At 48.6% G+C, this 21,223-nt stretch overlaps 6 protein-coding genes across 6 annotated transcripts; 2 read left to right on the forward strand and 4 right to left on the reverse strand.

The window, feature by feature from the left end:
• Window positions 1-4,452: 4,452 nt before the first annotated feature.
• On the reverse strand, window positions 4,453-7,011 carry PFICI_07860 (uncharacterized protein; the record flags this gene model as incomplete). The annotated part of the gene is made up of 1 exon (XM_007836441.1): window positions 4,453-7,011. One exon carries the CDS (start codon window positions 7,009-7,011, stop codon window positions 4,453-4,455), a length of 2,559 nt encoding a protein of 852 aa, XP_007834632.1.
• Window positions 7,012-7,528: 517 nt separating this feature from the next.
• Window positions 7,529-7,813, forward strand: PFICI_07861 (uncharacterized protein; the record flags this gene model as incomplete). Its single annotated transcript, XM_007836442.1, has 2 exons — window positions 7,529-7,585; window positions 7,637-7,813. 2 exons carry the CDS (start codon window positions 7,529-7,531, stop codon window positions 7,811-7,813), a joined length of 234 nt encoding a protein of 77 aa, XP_007834633.1.
• A 375-nt stretch (window positions 7,814-8,188) lies between these two features.
• Window positions 8,189-9,354, reverse strand: PFICI_07862 (Protein disulfide-isomerase erp38; the record flags this gene model as incomplete). Its single annotated transcript, XM_007836443.1, has 2 exons — window positions 8,189-8,793; window positions 8,844-9,354. The coding sequence occupies 2 exons, from the start codon at window positions 9,352-9,354 to the stop codon at window positions 8,189-8,191; spliced, it is 1,116 nt and encodes a 371-aa protein (XP_007834634.1).
• A 908-nt stretch (window positions 9,355-10,262) lies between these two features.
• PFICI_07863 (40S ribosomal protein S29) lies at window positions 10,263-10,634 on the forward strand (the record flags this gene model as incomplete). Its single annotated transcript, XM_007836444.1, has 3 exons — window positions 10,263-10,324; window positions 10,449-10,548; window positions 10,626-10,634. 3 exons carry the CDS (start codon window positions 10,263-10,265, stop codon window positions 10,632-10,634), a joined length of 171 nt encoding a protein of 56 aa, XP_007834635.1.
• Window positions 10,635-15,868: 5,234 nt separating this feature from the next.
• On the reverse strand, window positions 15,869-17,360 carry PFICI_07864 (Elongation factor Tu; the record flags this gene model as incomplete). The annotated part of the gene is made up of 2 exons (XM_007836445.1): window positions 15,869-16,999; window positions 17,154-17,360. 2 exons carry the CDS (start codon window positions 17,358-17,360, stop codon window positions 15,869-15,871), a joined length of 1,338 nt encoding a protein of 445 aa, XP_007834636.1.
• Window positions 17,361-18,677: 1,317 nt separating this feature from the next.
• PFICI_07865 (uncharacterized protein) lies at window positions 18,678-19,364 on the reverse strand (the record flags this gene model as incomplete). Its single annotated transcript, XM_007836446.1, has 2 exons — window positions 18,678-19,114; window positions 19,202-19,364. 2 exons carry the CDS (start codon window positions 19,362-19,364, stop codon window positions 18,678-18,680), a joined length of 600 nt encoding a protein of 199 aa, XP_007834637.1.
• Between the last annotated feature and the right edge of the window lie 1,859 nt (window positions 19,365-21,223).

Genomic DNA, 21,223 nt, shown 5'->3' on the forward strand with positions numbered 1-21,223 from the left:
ATCCGGCCTGGCGCAAAGCCACCCCTCCAGCCAAGCGGGTAGCCAGATACCGATGACTGAGCCTCAGCACTCATATGAAAAGAAATGTGCCAAAACAGTTTATAAATAAAATAAAAATAAAAGCCATCATCTTACATCGCCCCTCGTGTCTGTCAGTTCGCGTGCTATCGAATTGCCTATGCGTGACAAAATGTGCACAAATATTTCACATGGTGGCCTTCTCCTCGAGGCTTTCTCCCAGCAGTATTACTCAGTTAGGCTAACGGTAGCTTGCGGTCTCTCCGTGATTGGTCCAGTCGCTACACCTACGAGGCTGACGGCTGAGGAGGGGGAAAGGAGCAAAGGGACATCACAGCATCTTTTTGGTGAAACCTGAAACACACGCTTGCGCTGACAGGCTTTGGAGCGAGAAGAAGGGTAGGATAATGGGACACCCCCCTCCAAAGTCCATATCATCCCCATGTAGTGCAGGGGTTGCTGGCCTCTGTGGTCAATTATGGTATATAGTATTCTAGTAAAGATACGTTTGTTGGTCCAATACTTTGGTGCTGTCGGTCAGTCAGATGCTTTTTCTAATCGACCTCCCGAATGTACATTGACATTTAGACTGCGAGGCATTGCTGTGGGACTTCCCAACGATCTGGATTCTTCTTTGTGCTTCCCCAGAATGTGAGGGGATACTCTTCCTACAAAGGGGACAGGGCGGTCATCAGCGGTGATGGGATTTAGGAAATCCTGTAGGAATGCATGCATAACGATGCGTCGCGTCACGTTTTGCCATGGGTGGAAAACCTAGACCTCTACCTGAAATTCAATTGAGTTCTCCATATTTTCAAAATACAAAGTATACTCAAAACGAATAAATCTGTCCTCTTTTGGATTCCTAGAAAAGTTTCAGCTGCTGTACAGCTTTCTTGAGACTATTTCTTGGCACGTTGTGTTTGTGTGTCAGCAGATGGATCCCGCCGATCATATGCAAAAATTATCTCTAGCTGATATCATAGCCCTTGCATAAACTCTCCCGTTGGATCAGTAGGCTCTTAACAAGCCACAATGACCAATTCCCCATTCAGTAATTGTGCACCATTTGTATAGACGAAACCACCATGCGATCAGCAACGCAGTGCTTTTTTAAGAACTGTCTAGAAGCTTTGAAGATGACGTGTGTCTGATCATGACAGACTTCTCTGTAAAGCACGGATATCTACAAGGCTTAATTGGGATAAAGGAAAAAAAAAAACTAAAAAAACTCGTCAATGAGAGTTTCCATTTTTTGATTGATCGTTGACGCACTTGCTGTTCTCAAACTCGGGTTCGCTGAACCGGAAAATTAAGTAATAGACACTTGGGATATCATGGTTCGTAATTCTTGGGTATAGCCTTGTCTTCGCCGATACCAGGCCGTGTCTAACTCACCTAGTAGCTCTCTGCCTGACGAAAAGCCAGGAGCCTAGCTGGATCGTAACTACCTGTTTGGGTCGAGAAAGGTTTGATCAATTATAACGTGAGAGAGTATTGATCAAAGAGTGAACTTTCTCTGTCGCCTTGGGAGAATCATCGCAACTCAGTACTATTGTATAGTCATTCTCAACTAGTCTTTCCGACCAGTATATATCCATACCCCCGACTTGAATATCAAATGACAACCAATGGATATTCGTCAAATCGAGCTTGCAGAGGTCTAGAACTCCTAGATGAGATCATGACACGTTGACACATTTGTCTTTATTAGACGAGATACCCATGGATACTATCATGTTCGTACTACATGTTGCGTAGTACGAAACATGATGACTGACATTTTGTTCATAACGAAGGAAACAGGGCACTTCTTCGGCCTCACTGTGGGGGAGACGACAATGCGGCCCGAGCCAGTTTTTGTCAAGTCGATCTGAGATCAACTCCGATCTGGAATCAATCTGCCCACCTGTCAAAGCTCGGTAACCTCGTTAAAAGGTGCCACAAAGAATCGATCAATATGTCGCGTGCAGAATGCGAACATGATCAAGTGAAATCAGGGTAGCCCATGCCGACAGCTACAATAAGCAAACCCGTGTTCTCAAATAAAACCATATAGATGAAGTAAACGAGTTTGTTTTGTTTCTGGCGCAAGAAGCATCAACCCTGCAGCTTCACTAGACTGTCAACATCACGCTTCCGCCAACGTCAAAGTCGCCAATAGATTGCACAGAAGCAAAGATAGCGGGCGCTTGAAACAAATCTCGACTTGGACAAATGAACACGGGCGTACACGTCATATCATTGGCTGCTATAACCCGGCACATATTCAGGACTCCACCATCGTATAGTCTCCGCAAGTAAAGGAACCACTTTCTACAAATGCTGATTTATATTGAGCACTGCAAACCAAAGCGCTGGGCTACATGACGATCCGTCCATACAAGTATTACTCGTGTACGGTCGTACAAACTCTTCTCAAAGAACAATCGTCAGAGGACCTCGAGCCAGACGCGCCTATCGCTCTTGTGAAAGAATCCCATTTGGTGTGACACGATACTCACAAGGAAAAAAAAAGAGGATCCATACAAAACTCACGCCCTCTGCTCGGCAACTCTCACATACCAAAAACTACTAGGAAAACAGCCGACGACGATAGAAGGCGGCTATAAACAGTGTATAGTGCGAACCCTGATTTTCCCCTATCAAAAAGCAGCAAGTCGTCTGTTACCCAGTTGTCCCCGACGGATCGCAGACTAATAAGAAGCGGTCGAAGGATATATATATATATAGGCTTTTTCGGATGAGAAAAAGTGGACAGTCCAATCGTGGCATTGCTACTGGCTCAACCTTAAAGAGAGTGAGATCCCACGATAATTAAAACGAGAAGACATATTCTCCGTGGCAGCCGGTGTTCAGGTGGGCAAAGTTCATTCCGCACTGTTTACACATCTTTGGGGCCCTTTTATTAGTCCAACTAAACGGTCCCGACAGGTCGGGTTACAAAGGACGACGGTAACACCATCTTCTGGGGGATCGTCAGCCTTGATTTCCGGGGGGCAAATATAGTAGAGTAAGTCACTGGGTCCCTTTAAAATTAGTGATTGGCGGGCCGGGCGGGTTTTTTTCGAGTGGGGGAAAGACGCGTACTTTTGCACCAGGTATTCTACAACGGCGTATTATACAACTAATTACCCCCATGAAACGGTATCAAGGCTGCGTGGTTTTGCTGAGGATCTTCATTGCGTCGTCAAGTAAGTCGATTGATTTTCCAATTCGCTACTCAGAAAAGGTGTCTTGGGGCTCCGGTATGCTGCGCATACCCTCGTGGCAGTAAGTAGGCGAGTATCGAAACCAAAAAAAAAAAAAAGTAACAGTATACTAGGTTTGAGCTGCGTGGTCTAGCTTCGGCAATAACCCTGGGAGGGGGGAAGAGAATATAGTAATTACTATGCACCTACGCCAATCGCTATTTGGCCAGTCGCAAGTCTATTTTGGAGGGGTTTCCCATTAGAAAATGAGCTACTGCAAGCAAACGTGCGCAAACTACGTAATCGTGCGAGGATCCGGTTCATGCAAGACGTTCTGATGTTGAAAAAAGCAGACGGAGACCGAGCTCGTCGGTCTCTGTATCATCAGCCACTTGAAAACTAGTAGAGCCAAAACCGGAGGAGAAAAGGAAGCCCTGCTACTTTTTCGGGGCCGGCGGAATGCCACGTCAATAACCGTATGGGATATTGGTGGTTTCTGGTGAGAGGCCGTCAAACTCTCCCCTCGCGTCCTGCAACCATCATACGTTTCCCTTGAACCACGTGTGTCCTGGTGAGCTGAAGGGGGCCACAAGTCTTGGGCGAATAGAGATTCGAGAGGGCCCCGAGGCGTGGTACGCTTGGGAAGAAAGATTCAGCAGATACGTCTTTAGAGCTGAGCGCTAACTTATGCTTACTGACATTTTGTTCAAGTGGTGTGAACACGGGCGTCATCGCTCTTCGTGCTGCGATTGTCGTGAATCGTAGGGCCAATCAATGGTCGTGTTGAGCAGTCTGCAAGAGATCCTCATCAAAGTCAAGCGATAATGAATTCCTAGGCACCTTGAAAAAGTCTGATCTCTTCTTCACAACAGCACGCTCGATGTGTGATGGTAAGCGAGGAGAAGACTCAGAAGGCATCATCGAAAGTGTTGAGTATGTGATCGAGGGTAGTAACTCTACTCCCAATATTGTTTCTCAAGGGAGATGTCGCATGTTGGGTAGGTAGTTGCAAGATGGAAAGCTTGTGGCCTGTGGGGTTCAGTTTGTAAACGCCAAAAGCGATATTAAATAGGAGAATTGTGATATTGAATGACGATGAGCATTATGCATCATGTGCACCGGAATACAGGCCCCGTTTGGACTTCTTGTGGCATGACTGGTACTGTGAGACATGTTCTCATGACACTATTAAAGGCCTGCTTATTCTCTACTGCACGCTTTTACCCTGATTCTATAATACGCCTTACAAAGGTGGAAGCTCCTCTCTGCAGATTGGACACTGCAATCTGAACCGCATCCACCCCTCTAGACAAGCACTGTGGAATATATGTCGGCACGGCGTTACCATGTACGCTCTCCGGGTGAAGACTCCAGTCACTCCACTATTTGGGTCACTCTCGCCAGCCTTGACGACTGGTACTTCGAGTACCTCGCGGCAGATCGCACAGTCAATATGATGTATCCTGGTGTGCTTGTTGGCATCAGCACCACTCTTTGTGCGATCGAGAGTTGGTGAGCTCGGGGCCGTATCGGAGGAGCCCAGGACCAGTCCTATGGGAAGACCACCGCTTTCGACACCATCTTCTCTCAGGATAGGATGGTACTCCCATGCTTCGGGCATCCAGCCTCTGGGGATTCCAAAGCGTGGCCCCAACACATTTTGTGCTGCTAGCATCCATATTTGGATCCAGAGCCAACCGGCAAGCACGGCAAAGGCCGTCCAATCTGGTGTGGCAAAGGCAAAATTGTCTTTGACAAGGTAGAAGTAGGCAATAGGCAGGATACGCAGAATAGACTGCCCAATTACGAATCTCCATGAAAGTGCACGCCGACAGTTTCGGTATACGTTGCGGTAAATTTGTGGTGTCCAGAGTGATAGATAGCCCAGAGCCAATATGTTAAAGTATACTGAGCGCAATGCAGGCTTCCATGTTGCAGCGGCAAGGGAGAGGAATAGAATGGCAATTCCTGACATTATAAGATGACCAAAGATGGTGCCCAGTGGCGTGGACCGATTTGCGTTCTGGTTGTTTGCCGGAGTAGCGGCGGTAACTGGTGCTGGTAAGATAGATTGAGGATTGTTTGTGACTTGCTCAATCTCAGCGTCTATATCCTGGTCAGAAGGTATGATGATCGGGGGCGATGGCGGACGCGGAGTAGCTCGCCTCGCAGCAGTTGAGAGAAGTGTGTTGGACTCCGAGCTTGTGTTGGGCGTTGTCGCGTCTGGAGCTGGTGTGGTTGGAGGCGGCCTAGGCGTGCTGCTTGTCGAATTGGCCTGCCTCTCGCGGTCTCGCCGACGCCATTCCGGTTCTTGTACAACATATATTTCACTCAGAAAGCAAATGCCGACTGTAGTAGCCAGACACGATGCCCCAGTCACGACCAAGGCAGGCAGCAGGGTGTTTGACGCTGAGAGCGCCCAAGCGGCGGAACCTGCAAAGATGATGCCATCGGCAAGCAGAATCATACTTGCAGTGTAGAAGCTGATTCTTCCTAGCGTAGACGGCGTCGATGCTTCTCTCATCTGTGTTTTCAGCAGCTGGACTTGGAGGAAAATGATGGCACCGAAGCCAAGCATCCAATATCCCACGTCATGCAGCCACTGTTCCTGCTTCCAACCCGACAAATGCTGCCCTTCCGCCGGGGGAAAATCCGGTGGTCCTTTCGTCTCTATCATGAAGGCGCAGTCGGGAGAGTATACGACTGCCGACATCATAAGTCTTGGAGGCCCATCTTGTGGAGCTCCGCGGGGAAACCGAAGCTCATACTCGAGCTCATCGATAGCCTTTGCGATATTCTCCGGTCCCGCGAGCAGATGATCGATATCCAGGATGCTCTGTTCTGGCGGGTGCACTTGCATATAGAATATGTACTCGCAGTGCGGCGCCGAGCCCAGTGGTTCTCCTGAGTCGCTCGTGGAAGCCCATGGGTTTCCATGGTCGGTGAAGTAGCGCCGCTCTTTAGCATGCAACATTTCGTCCAACGTTCTGTTCAAAAGAGCCTGGCTAGAGTTGAAGTAGTCCTCTCGTGAGGTGAGATGAGGAAGGGCAAATATGCCAGCGAACTTCTCGCTCGTCGTGGTTAAGAGCAAAGCCCCTTGTCGGGGCCAGTGTACGCCATGAAGACGCATTTCTGAGCTAGATCCCGAACCTTCTTCGTCATCGATGGTAACTGTGGCAGACACAGCCCTTGCCTTGACCTCCAGCGGCGGCTGTCCTACTGGATGCAGGTCCTCCCTCTTCGGTTCCGTTCCGGCAGCCTCCTGGTCGTGCACCCTCACCAGCATCTTTCCCTCTCGCCCAGTAATGTTCCTCCCCCAATCCGCATTTTCAGCTATCCATTCGATACCGGGCGTTACTTCGCTTAGGTTGTAGCTTGCGTGCGTCCGCGATACCGACAGTGGCTTCCGGATCCACGGTCCTCTAATCACGCCGGAGACGTTTTGCCATACAGGCGACGCTGCATTTGGCTTTCCCACTGCATTCTCGCTCCATTCCTCACATCGATTCCTGAAGTGTCCAAAGTCTTCCCATGCGAAACGGTCTTCTTCGCGGAACCCGGTCAGGTTCAAATACCGAGGCTCGGGACCTGGGAAGAGTGGCTGCTCGTTGGCCAGCCGGGGCGAGAAATCGCCCCAATGTGTGGTATTTAGAACGCCATGGGCGGTTCGCTGCCTGGCAAGCCGAGCCCTGGTCAGAGACGGCGCTTGCACGAAGCCAGCGCTGTTATCGTTGGTAGTCGTCCACAGCAATAGCAGGATGATTAGGAGTATCACACGCTGGTTGTCGCCTGGTGGCGGCATGTCGGGCTTGGGTTGCGTCGAAAACGTGATTAGCCGATGCGCATATGTAAGAAATAGTCCACCATACAGCCCATCATGATATCAGAGGTTGGGCGTCTGGCGTGTCGAAATTGGCAAATGTTATACAAATGCTGAACAAGTGCAGAAGAGAGTTGTTGCTAAGCATTGAAGAATCGCGTGAGGTCATGCATGTACATAAGGTACTGGAGCTCCCGGCAAGCTCGTGGTTCTAGCGGCTTTTCGGGGAATTTCAGGGGTCTCGACGCTAATTGTTACTGAGCCCGAGCCCACCACGTGCGAAGATGATCGCGGGGCCCAACGCCAACCATATCGGCAAGAAACAAACACTCTTATCGACGTCGTTCTTTTCAAGAGCCAATACACTTGTCGCAAGTTGCAAACACCCGAAACTTCACAGGTTGAGAGAAGCATTCGAAACAGGATCATCACAAGAGGCACAATATTCCCAACAGAAACAGACAAAGCTTAGATCTCGAAAGACAAAAACTCATTCGCAATGTCCTCCAAGAAAGCCGAGAGTCCCAACAAGGAGCCGCCTGCTGCCGCGGGCAACGTATGCAAACCTACTCATCTCGGTCGGAGCAATAGCTAACGTTTCGCGCAGTCATCCGATGAGCTGACGGTCGTTGTCGAAGACCTCCTGAACTCGCTTTCCAACAAATTTGCGGGCGTATCGAGCGAACTATTTGCCAAAATGGACGAGATGTCGAGGCGGCTAGACAACCTGGAGGCAGCTCTGCAGGCCCAACAAAACAGCTCAAGTTCATCTTCGACAAAATAACAAAACTACGATCTTCGAAATTCTCGAATTTGCGGAGAAGCCAAGGCGTTCAAGGAGTACATGCTGCTTTAAACTTGTGGTTGGGGTTCTTTAGACAGGGTGTGTCAACCAAAGATTCAAGACATTATTGTTTGCATCAGTTTGGAGGTACAAGGTCGTACAGGAAGCGCCATCAATACCCTTTTGGGCCTCGCAAAATTTTTGTTTTTTTTTTCATAATTAAATGACATATGCAAGCAATCGAGAACAACGCGTAAATTGGGATCAAGGGTATGTTTTTGAGCTCTAAAGATAAAGATAAAAGGCTAGAAGGACTAGACGCCTGCCAATCGTGCTTGAATTATCGAACAACCGCCAGCTTCATCAGAGCTGCTCCTACAGCTCGTCCTTGCCGGTGACCTTCTCGGCAACATCCGCCACAAACTGCTTCAGAATGTTGGTCTTGGACTGGAGCTCGTCGAGCTTGGAAGGGGCCAGGCCACCCTTCTTGATGATACCGTCAAGGCGAGCCAGCTCCTTAGCAACCCAGTTATCGCTCTTGGACAGCTTGTCAAAGACACGGATGTAGTACTCGGCGTACTTGTACTGGGCCTCCTTGCCAAGGTTGTCGACATTCTTCTTGGTCTCAGAAGCCAAGGCCGACAAGCTGTCGCTGCCAGCAGCGAACTTCAGGGCAATGTGGTTGAGGATGTCAATGGTGCCAGCAGTAGCATCAAGGCCACCACCAGCGACACGGTGAGTTCCGACCTTCTCGTTGATGAAGGCAACAAGGTCAGCCTCGGATCGGCCACCACTGTAGAGTTCGCCCTCAGTAGAGCCAGCAGGGAAGAACTTGATTGTAGGATAGCTGGTAACACCCTGTTCCTGGGCAGTAGCCTTGCTGTTCTCGGCCTCGGCGTCGACCTTTCCGATAACGACGTTGGTCTCGAGAAGGAAGTCCTCAGCCAGCTTCTCCCAGGTAGGAGCCAGGTTCTTGCAGTCTGCTTGGAGTTAGCATGCATCAAGGCGTGAAGGAGAGTGAACGACTTACGTCCGCACCAAGGAGCAGTAAAAGCAACGAAAGCGTTCTTTTCGCTACCAATGGTTTCCTTGAAGGTCTTGTCGGTAAGCATATCAACTGGGCTTGGCATCTCAAGCTTGCGCTTGGCCTTGACGCCAGTCTTCTCAGTGATGAAGTTGGTCAAGCTGTCCAAATCGCGTCCACCATTGTAGTCGACAGGCTTATCGCTCTTTCCATCAAAAAACTTGAGTGTGGGGAATCCCTGAACACCGAATCTCTTTCCAAGGGACTTCTCGGCATCGGCGTCGACCTTGGCAATCTGGACGTCCTTTGTGGATGCAAAGACACCGGCGAGCTCCTCGTAGACGGGAGCAAGGTTCTTGCAGTGGCCACACCACGGGGCAAAGAACTCGACTAGGGTGGGCTTGCCCGACTTGAGGACAACGTCGTCGAAGTTGGAGGGGACGAGGTCAAGGACGGCAGATTTGGCTGCTACAACGGCGGCGAGGCCAGTGAGCACGAAGCTCTTGAGGAGAACCATGGCTGCTAGTTCTGTGATGTCAGTCGAAGGAGAACTTGATGTTGTCCTTGATGAAGGAGCTCGTTGCAATCAAGAGAGACAATTTATCCAAAGAGGATTTAGGATTGATGGTTGCTGAAAACTTGAAGACAGATTGTCCTCGCTGGCTGGAACAGGATGGAGACGAGATAGGATGAGAGCTTGCTTACAATTCCAGCACAAGTCCCGGTCGCTACGTAAGGTACGCTAAACTCGTTGAGAGGCTCCAACCTGTCAACTACGGAGCACCATATGAAACCACTTTGGATAGGGAAGTGGCGGCCCGTTATCGATAAGCATGGAGCATGAGCTGATGGTAGGACTCGACTGTAGTACAAGTTGAAAGGCACATTGCTTATATATGCTAATTCATAGCATATCATGGGTTTGTATGTATTCGACTCTATAAGAATACTACGATACCATCAATGAGATTAAAAGAAAATAAAAGATAAATGACTAGATACTTCTTCACCTTTGGTATGAATCAAGTACCTTGGCTTATACTGGCATAACGCATGTGCAGTGAACGAACCCCTTGGTGGTCACCCCCTGACATTGGACTATGGGCTAAGACCAACGAGAACAAGGCCCATGCTCCTCCTCTTGTGGGCCCGTGGCCCCTTTTAGCACCAACTAGTAGCTGCTGACCTTTTTGTGGCTGGTGGCCCCCCAGAGATCGTGGCTGGTGCGCAGCCCTTGTTCGGTCGGCCCGCTCTAGCGCACACCAAACCGCAATTCTGAAAATAATTCGGACTGGAACTTTCTCCATTTTGAAGGCTTCGCGAAACGAACGACCAACCCGACCAGCGCCCCTCCAGACGACACCCAGTCCACCAAGCACAACTCCGACAAGCTCTTGACAAGTTTCCGTCAACTCAACCGCAATCATGTCTCACGAATCCGTCTGGAACTCCCGCCCCCGTAGCTACGGCAAGGGCGCCCGTCAGTGGTACGTCTTGATGGATTGAAATCTGGTTGGAATCGGGAGGACAAGAGGACCGACACCAGGGAAAATTCTGCGATGGAAAGGAGAAAACTGCGGGCTAACGTTTTTATTTTTACCTCTTGAACAGCCGCGTCTGCACCCACAAGGCCGGTCTGATCCGCAAGTACGGCCTCAACATCTGCCGTCAGTGCTTCCGTGAGAAGTCCGCCGACATTGGCTTCGTCAAGGTACGGAATTCGCGACACCGAATCCTTCGAATATCACCCCATCGGATACAAGACGGCATACTGACTTTGCGATTTAGCACCGATAAATGCCCGGCGTCCCTTCCTCACACCCTCACGACCTCTCGCGCTTAGTCATGGCATCTACGATACGAACGCGATTTTGCGGACGCGGACATGGAGTTGTCGGTTTTTGAACATGGAAAAAAACAAATGGTTTTCCTTCAGCATTTGCCCCGGTACCTGTAAATGGGCACAGGCGGAGGAATGTGCACGGCTGTCATAGGGTCAGGCTAGATCAGCTCGACAATGCGCAAGGGTTCTAAAAATGAACAATTATGAACTGGAAGCTTTGATGAATCGGACTTGTGATGACCAGCTCGGCCAAGACCTGCCGCGGAGGATGGGCAATTGGCATTCGGATGTGGCCAAAGCAGCACTTCCTACACGACGACAAGAGGACAAGTACTAAATCTGCAGATGGATGCGCCCTCCAGAAATTCACCCTGTACGCCTCGATTTGCTCAGAACCTCGGATTCGACGACATTTACTTCAATTGGAGCAGCTGGGCCTTGAATACAACGCTCCTCGATCAGCGGTCAGTTTAAGAAGAACAACAGCAACGTACCCAACTCACCTCGCTGCTCACGCTTCATCCTCTGGCATCGGCTAGTTTCCTGTGACTGCGATTATTTGAAGATGCGGCGTCTCACCAGCACAATCACTAGATTCAACGATAAGCAAGTGCTCATCGCCTCGCTCTGAACTTGTAGCATCTCAGCGAATGTCTTTTCGTGGAGACCTCCGGGCCAAGGGCAGTCAAGACTGCAGTGAAAAGAATCCTCTACATTCATGCAAACCTTCATGCTCGTGACCGTCAGCCTGGGGACTGCTAATGTACTTTCTCTTTCCCATGATCTCTCTTTCCCATGATATCTCTTTCCCATGATCTCTCTTTCCCATGATCTCTCTTTCCCATGATCTCTCTTTCCCATGATCTCTCTTTCCCATGATCTCTCTTTCCCATGATCTCTTTTCTCCGTGTGATGATCTATGTATGAATAACTCATGATAACAACCTGCACCATGAGAGCAAATAATTTGGACCACTACCACTGCACAGAATTGATCAGTGCTGTATGTCCACCCAGGTATGGTCACATCATCAATTTCCTGTCATTGATTTACATTACTACGAATCAACAGGACCTGTCCAATATCAGTGTTTATAATGGCTGCGGTCTTACCCTAGTAGACAAAGTCCCTTGAACCAATGCCAATGTCAAGATGAATACGCCGTACATTATAGTACCCTAGCATTATTTCGCTCAGCTAATGAACAACTTAATTCATGAAGTTGAAGTCGAGGGTTTACCTCTTGGGTAATTTGTCACTGAGGCAAGTGTCTACCTGTGCTGGATGCAATGCTCTGATCCTGCCAAAGGCTTGGACAGCGCTCAAGATGATTCTTTGATGGCGCCTCGAGTATTGTTTGGTCTTGGTGATTGCGAGCCAGGTCATATCAGACGAGTGAAATGACTTTGCTCTTGAACAAACGCAACGCCATTGGCATAAAATTCTCTGTTTTTCTAATTTGTGCCTCCCAAATGCAATCTTGCTCAGAGGTTTCTGTCTTCCACTTGCGTTACCTCGGTTTACTGTTTCATCTCACCTCCTCGCGGCCAAAATCGATGTGTTTTTCACTCTCAAAAAAAGGAAAAAGAACAAATCACAAAGCCTAAAATGCTTATATGAATCAAGTAGCGAGTCTCTGCCCTTCCGAGTGGTTATCAGAGGGGCACTTTCTGCGGAATTCCAGTGATCATGAGAGAAGGCCCCTTGATCGCGCTTGCGGTCGAGCTGCTACCTTCCGTACTTGTATTCGGGTGGCCGACAAAGCAGATAACTTCACAACCAAGAATTGACCTTTTAATCTTAAAAACACAAGTTGACATAAGCATATCAGGTTCTCCTTTGAGATGAATCCGATAAAAAAGGAAGGGAGAAAAAAATGTGCAACACTGGATCAAGTATAGTGAGATGGACAAAGCTCAAAACCTCTATCTTGTGTGTTGACCTTCCAGGCCCTCCAGTAGGTACAGATGACCGAGGGCCTAACGGAGTTGATCTTCCAGCTCTTGAAGATGCAGTATCGATGGTGGCAATGTAGATACAGCAATGAGGAGAGCTGGGTGATTGATCTTCGGTCTGGAACTCTACCGATTGAGCCGCGGAACCGATACTCTTTGTTGGAAAGAAGCTTGCTTATTTGCACCCATCAGGTCTTGGATCGCGAAGCGGAGACCTTGTTGTCATGTCGACCTTGTTGGGCATGAAGCCATTCATACTAAGACGACGACACCGTGATTACTTGTGAGGCCATGGATGGACCAACTCCGGCGACGATTCCATAGAGTAGATTGACAAATTCAGTAATATACCACCATGTTGGCGGCATGGTTGTGCGTGAAGAATGACTTTGCATATTACGTGGTTTTGTCATAACATATCAAGTGTCTATACTATCTATGGTACGGCACGTCTCCATAGTCCAAGTAATATGTCCTAGAGTGTCTGAATGATCCCCCTGGAGAGAAAATTCCTTACTCGCCATCTGTGTAAGCAAGCGTGCACCAAGAAGTGTGTGTCTGCCCTCAGTGATATCATCTGTATTCAGCTGTTCACAAAGCCCATGCTATAATAAACTCAACTGAAAAAAAAAAAACCCAGACACTGAAATATGTGCCTTTCATAAATGAGCAGCAAGATTCTGTGAAAGTTTTTTCTTAATTCCAAACTTCTCTATGCATCAGTGTATCCATCTCCTATGCATATGATGTAAAAATAAAAGAAGAATAGATACACCAAGGCTTACACATGATAGATGTGCAAACATGAAAGTCAGCTCTGCATACTGGAATGGTCAACATCATACAACTGATTATGTCAAAAATGTAGATGGCTAGTTATGAGCGAGAGATAAGGAAGTGGCTATACACTCAACAGCTTGACCTGCGTTATCTAGTTTTGTTATTTGAAATTCTCTTTTTGCTATTCAAGTCTTTTCCTTAGGACAACACAGGCGCAGAGGCCTGGCCAAGGCGCAAACCAGCACTCCTATCAAAAAGCACGTCAGGCGATACTTCCGCTATATATCACAGGAAGTCACCTCAGGGAACATCCTGATCAAAAGAGTCACATCCACAGAAAATGCCGCTGATAGACTTACAACTCTCGTTTTGACGGATAAGCAAATGCACGAAATGCTCAAATTCCTTCGGTCGCAACGCTTTTGTAAGTCTATCAGCGGCATTTTCTGTGGATGTGACTCTTTTGATCAGGATGTTCCCAGCGGTGACTGCCTCTTGTATAGTGGAAGTATCCCCTAACGTGCTTTTTAGTAGAATGATCCATCAAGTCTGTCGAGTCCGCAAAGGGCTCCAAGAATACACTTATAACCTCGGTCCAGAATATATAATATCAAGGCCACACAGTCCAAGAACACAATGAAACTCAATGCGTTGATTCACCCACATGGTTTCAACAGAGGCCAGCCTCTGCTCTGAAATCGACCAACTCTGAAGATTTTGCTGCGTCAACACTGAAATTGAAGAGCTCCTGCCCGCAGATCAAATCCTGCGAAAATCCCATTCCGACCACCAGCTCTCACGAACACTTCCATGGGAGTCCATCTCGATCCACCACATCATCAACCTTTCTCCTCGGGGTCCTCTGGAAGATCTTCTTGGTGAAGCCTCGGTCCATGGAGCTACTCTTTTGCCGCCTCTCATCCTCGGACGCGGGCGTTGTAGCCCACCAGGTAGAAGCCCTTCCAGAACCGCCGCCGCCACCGCCACCACCACCACCACCACCACCACCACCGAGGAGCTCGTCCCTGGCCACAAACACGACGCACACGGCCACCAGCAGGATCAGCAACAGGTGCCAGGGCCGCCAGTCGTGCGGCGCAAAGACGAGGAATCGGTTCTCCAGGGCCAGGGAGCGGCGCGCGTCGACGCCCCGGTTGGGTTGGCGGGCCCATTTACAGAAATCCTCGCCGCGCAGTGCGTACCTATTTTTGTGGGAGTAAAAAACTGTTTAGCTACTTGTGTTCTTTTCATGTTTCATGACTCTGTAGAGACAAGGACAGGAACTTGGAAATAGAGATATGCATGTGATGATCTTTGTTATTTTAACTCACTCCTCGCAGGCCAGGATGCGGCCAGTATATGAAAGCGCAGGCGCCATGTTTCTGAAAGGCTTCTTTTTGATGATAGAATGATACGTGGTTCCAGTATTCGCAAGATGTGAAGCGGTCAGAAAGAAAAGTGAGGCAATGCAGAGAGAAAAGGACCAATGGCTTTTGCAAGAAGAAAAAAAATCAATACAGCTCGTTTGGAACAAGAGGGGGGAGAGCGACTTCGCATGGGAAAAGCTTTCCTTGCTTGTCGTGGTCATACCGCAGACGGGAACCTGAGCAATGTCTCAAGGTGTTGTAACTCTATTCTTGGCTTTTGGAGGTTTTGTGGTGAGCTGGCAAAAGGCTTGGTATGCTTGGATATATGATGCCAGCTGATTCACCTTCTTTTAGAGTTCAATGATGGACGAAGGACATCGGGAACCGCGTGTACATATTTGCTTCTTGAGCGGCCCACGCAAATGGCCCAGAATAAAAGCTAGACCTTGGTAATTTTTCATGTATATGCTATATGCTATTGCCGTTCCAGCGTCGTTTCCCGTTACAAATCCAGGCCAGAAATGGGCTCCCTATTGTACGTGGTGCCGCTGAACAGTGGTTGCTGGTTGATATTGGGGGTGCAGCTCGAGTTGTCTCGTGTCGTGTCGTGTCGTGTTGTACGACCCACGAAAAGTGCCGATCAATGTTTCATTTACACAGCAACCAAAGCTCGGGCAGGACAGTGTGTTTGCAATGCCTTTGCCATCGGACATGATTGATATGGTATCGCTCGGCAAGATCCATGGCACCATATTGAGCTGATTAATATTGGATTGGGGAAATTTTTGTTATGTTTTCGCTACCTGTCCTCATGCAGATCTATAATACAGAAACAAAGACAGGAAAGAATTTGTTGGAGGGGAGATGGAGGGAGGAGTATTCAAACAACAGGAGGTGGACCCAATAAATTTCCGACTGTACACAGGCTTCTAAAACAAGTATTGTACATTGTGCCATTTCATCATGTACAGACCTCTCGGTAACTCCTTTTTGGTATCCCTCGTAATGCCTGCAGCTTAGCCAGCTTGCTCTCTCGTCCTGTTCTTCGTACACATTATGGTTTGCTTCTCTCGTCTATGGCGTGTTTATTCGATGATACGGGTGATGATACCGGTGGCGACAGTTCGGCCACCCTCACGGACGTTGACACGCTGACCAGCCTCGATAGCAATGGGGTTGTGCAGGTGAGCAACCATCTCGACGTTGTCACCAGGCATGATCATGCGGCTCTTGTCCTCGGCATCGTCGGGGAGGAAGAGAGCGCAAGACTCATCGGCGGTACGCAGGAACATCTGGGGGCGGTAGTTCTCGTGGAAACCAGTGTGGCGACCACCCTCGTCCTTGGTCAGAACGTAGAGGGAGATCATGAACTTGGTGTGGGCCTTGACGGTGCCAGGCTTGACGATGACCATACCACGTCTGACATCCTCACGGCGGATACCACGGAGCAACAGACCGGAGTTGTCGCCAGCACGGGACTCGTCGCAGGACTTCTTGAAGGTCTCAATGTCGGTGACCTTGGTCTTGATGATCTCGCCACCCTTTCCAACCAGCTCGACCTCGGAATCCTTCTTCAGGACACCACGCTCGACACGGCCGGATGCGACGGTTCCACGGCCACCAATGGAGAAGACATCCTCAACAGACATCAGGAAGGGCTTGTCAAGGTCACGCTCGGGGGTGGGGATCCAGCGGTCGACAGCTTCCATGAGCTCATCAATCTTCTGCTCGCCAATCTCCGGTCGCTTGCCCTCCATAGCCATGAGAGCGGAACCCATGATGACGGGGGTCTCGTCACCCTCGAAGCCGTAGTGGGAGAGGAGCTCACGCATCTCCATCTCGACGAGCTCCAACATCTCGGGGTCCTCAATGGCGTCAACCTTGTTGACGAAGACGACAATCTTCTGGACACCGACCTGACGGGCGAGCAGCAAGTGCTCACGGGTCTGGGGCATCTGACCATCGGAAGCAGCGACGACAATGATGGCACCGTCCATGTTGGCAGCACCAGTAATCATGTTCTTGATGTAATCGGCGTGACCGGGACAGTCGACGTGGGAGTAGTGGCGAGTGTCGGACGAGTACTCAATGTGGGCAGTAGAAATGGTGATACCACGCTTGCGCTCCTCGGGGGCCTTGTCAATAGCTCCATATTCAAGGAAGTTGGCGAGACCCTTCTCGGCCTGACGCTTTGTGATGGCTGCAGACAGGGTGGTCTATATGTTTGTTTTCGTAGGTTAGCCGGACTGTCTTCTTTGGAACAGATCTTGCACGGAAAAGAGAGAAGCTTCTTTCCGAGGTCCTCTCCGTGTCCATGTAGCAATATTACTACCACTACTGAAGCATGCGGCAATTGCCTGGTTGACTGACCTTGCCGTGATCGACGTGACCGATGGTACCAATGTTCACATGCGGCTTTGTTCTCTCGTACACTGCGTAGGATCTGTAGATGTTGAGGGCCGACGACACATTCTGCGACTTGAGGGAGTACTGGAGAGGGTTGGCGGCGCTGCCAGGTCGGAGAGCCTGGCGCGAGGCGCGCAGGAAAGGCGCCAACGTTCTCAGGGCCGCAGGCATTGTGATGTGAAGACCCAAATGAAGATTGGGGGGGGGAAAGAAGAATATCAAACAGACCGAAGGAGAAGGAGCGGAGAGGAAAAAAGGTGGATTGGAATGAGCTCCTCGTTGAGGTCAAGGTACGTATGCAAAAGATGCAAGAAAATTATTATGTAGTTCGATGCTCATCACAGCTTTTTTCCGACCAATGGGGACTAGCGTAAATGCCGCTTTTACTTAGCTCTTTTCTCGCTCCCGGGCTTTGCTCACTACTAGTCACGTGTTAATGCAGCTTACATAGCATAATTCTTGTATATCTCCCAATACTCACCTATCAAGACTGGACTAACACCAATATGAGCCATCACCGCCATAAATCTATACTCTGAGTCTTGACTACGTTTAACCAGACTATCTGGGTTGGTTCTATACTTGTGAGAAGTCATTCTGCTCGCTAGGTTTGAGGCGCATAAAATCGTGGAAGAAACTCTCATCAATTGCTTCCTCGAATATTTATACATGAATATGCACAAAACATAAACGACAACATGCTGCAATTAGGAGAAATCAAATACTTTAATATGCGATAGTCAAATGCGACTAAATAAAATATCTTATCCAGCGCTAGATGCCATTAGTTGTTGAATTGCACCACGTTTTGAGGAGTTAATCAAGGTTGTAGAGGCAATACAAATACTCAGTGATACGGCATACTTAGTCACGCAGCCAGAACCGCCGCGGCCAGATGATGTGAAGACTTGCTTATCCAGTCAATTGGACTACATCGTGGGCTGCGTCGTCTACAAAGCTAACGACTGGTTCGTCTGGTGCCATTCAGCTGTAGATGCAGTAACGCATGCATGCAAGCAGCCGCATCAAGAATCTTCAACGTGCCGGTACAGAACTCACGATAATTGACCCATGAAATTGATTGGTTACATCATAAGGCTTTTCTACAAAGTATTGAAATGATGTATATTGAGTCTTGCTGACTGCTAGTAATACCTCACTTGTCACTCTAGCTGTGTGGCTGGCTGGCTATATTGCTAGAAGAGAATGTGGAATTATATCTCGTCTCTGGGCAGATCTTTTACTGAATGCAAATTTGTATTCAATGTCTCGCTGTCGTAGCTGTCATAAGGCCGTCTCCTCATTAGTTTGCCTTGAAATCCTAAACTAACCCTTCCAAGATTGACCCAGGCCAGAAACCTGCCTTTCATCTCAATGACCCATATCATCGCCATCATTAATCATTCGCGTCTTCAAGGATTGTAACTTTTGGCCAATGGCCATTGGAGAAAGACACAAGGCAGCAGAGACGATCGGAAACTTGTATGTCTAGGAAGAACCAAAGTACGTGTATCGAAGGTCGTCCAAGAAGGTGGCGCCTCCCAGACCGGGGTGACTTGCACTGTCGGAGAAGACGGTGGTGAAACGGACCGAGTCAATATCGCGAAAGGCGCTGGTCAATCTGAGCTGTGCCATGGGGGCTGGGATCGTGGCTACCGGCTCATAAGAAAAGGAAGCCGCGGCCACTTTGACACCGTTCCTAAAGCCCACAACGGTGATGACGCAGTTGCCAGGTTTGTTGCCCAAAACACAGCCATAGTAGAAGGACTCCAGGTCAAAGGTGCCGCTAGAACCCGTGAATTTGCTAGTAATGTAGGGGTATGGGTCGCTGAGACGGTCCAGGTCGCCGTAGGTCAGCACGTTGGGATTGGAGTGTGCCTGGACAGCCTGAAGACTCTTGCCCTTGTCATAAATCTGGGCAAGTCCTGTGTATGTGTGTGTGGTCAGTCAAGATTTTATCGTGATAGGTATTTTGTGATATATTTCCAATTGTCATTGAAGCAGAAACCTACCCATTCCCTTGTAGTAAAGACCTCCATCTGGCCCAAAACTGGCATTGACAAGATTGAGTCTCACACCCTGTGAACCGTCAAAATTTGTCACAGCGCGCGGTTCAATGGGGCTCGCTGTCGTGAGCGAGGCGATCGCCAAAGTGAATGGAGCCAGAAACTTCATATTGTCAGAGGTCAACTGTATGGATGAAAAGTCTTCTCAATGTGAATCTGCCAAAATGTTAAGAAATAGTAGCGATTGATCTGTCTTCTGACCAGTCTATCATCGCGTGGTCTGTTCGTGAGATTTATAGACGGTCTCCTAGCTACATTTCGTTCGTCGGCCGGGTCATGGTCGAAGAGCTGGCTATGAGAAATTATGATGAGGTTGTGAAGACAAGAGTCGAAAGTAACAGTTAGTATGGAAGCTGAATGCATAGCTGCATTTAACTGAGACACGGCTAAAAACGGTAGGAATCGGGATGGCGCAGCCTAGAGAAAGGTGTCTTACACCTCAACTCACCAGACTTGACAAGATTTTCATCTCTTCTATGCTAATTTGGCAATTCAATATACTCATGGCTGTCAAGAGTTAATCTTACTTGACTCAAAAGGTAATTTCCCACCCGAGTTCTATACACTTAAAAATTAATACCAACACTTCTTCGGACTTTATAGGGAACGGGGATTGCAACTCTCGTAAAGAGTACCATGTACAGCATTTTGGAGAAACCAGCCACTGTATAACATGCACGGCACAAACAAGCACAACGAAGCACTCAAAACGTCATTATTGCAGAATATTTCGAAAAAACTCACACTCAGGACGTGGCCTTTGGTCTCGCGGCAGGCAACGAGCGGCTCGTAATTCCAGCCAAACAGAGTCCCGAAGGAATTTTCTCGATAAGGCAGTCTCACCAGGATGGGAATTTTGTGTCATGAACTGTTCCTGAATGCATGGACTAGAAGAGTCGATTATGTGTGTCATGGTTGTGATATTGCTTATTTGTGCAGTTGGCCAACGAGGCAATGGCCCGGTGCGACGGTTCCGCCATGCAACTCGTCCCATCTGTAACGGGCTGAGAGTATAATTCGGCTCGTACGCACTTAAGCCTTGTCCCTCTTTGGCGGGTGCATCTGCCAAGGATGGCGTTCAAACAGGAATTGTATAATGTCGTATTTCCAAGCGGGGTAGTATCGATATAAAATCTCCAGCCACGAATTTTTAAGGTTTGTGCTTACCAGCGTCTGCTCTTTGCCTTCTTTTGCAGTATATCTACCTAGTGACAGTGTATCTATGCATGCCTTGTCCTTCTGAGCAGCAAACCGCCATAGGTACAATTTGTCATCGTTAACGTGTTCCAAAGGTACGATACATATGGAGGTCATGGAAAACGTGTCGAAGTCACAGCCGCCGGCTTGATAGCATCTCCGAATACGCACAGGAAAATCCTTTCGTTCAAACCCATCAAATGATCATGATGCCGGGCGTGGTACCGCCATGCCAGGCAGGGACTGAACGATCTGGTGCGTTTCCAAGAACTGACACATGCATCCGTCAGCCTCAGGATACCTAGTGTAACAGAATACTACCTCACAACTTCAAGTATAAGCTCATAGTTGAACGAAGGAGTATTGATTTGATGTCGCGTGATCATGTCGCATGATCGGAGGAATTTGTCGACCATGAAGTTACTAAGACCATTTCCATGATGCGCTTTGCAAAAAGAAATATTTCAACAGAAGAAACGCTATATTTGCGAGGTATTTTTGACAAACGCTCATGATGGGTTAGGTTTGCATAAAAAAAAACGCCCCCACGACAGAATGCATGTGGGCATGCTCGTTCGCGAGGGTGGTACTATAGTCAATCGTCTTAATATTCCTTGGTTTTGCATAAAACGATACCCTAGCTACATAATTCAGATGGACTCCATACTACGAAATAATGTGCAATGTTATCCATCTAGGTAATGGAGTAAAGCTCTAGCCTAATCCTAGTCATAGCTCCGGCCTTAAAGCAGCGTGGGACCAGTTGAACGA

The sequence above is a fragment of the Pestalotiopsis fici genome, assembly GCF_000516985.1.
Source record: "Pestalotiopsis fici W106-1 unplaced genomic scaffold PFICI_Scf_5, whole genome shotgun sequence".
NCBI lineage: Eukaryota > Fungi > Ascomycota > Sordariomycetes > Amphisphaeriales > Sporocadaceae > Pestalotiopsis > Pestalotiopsis fici.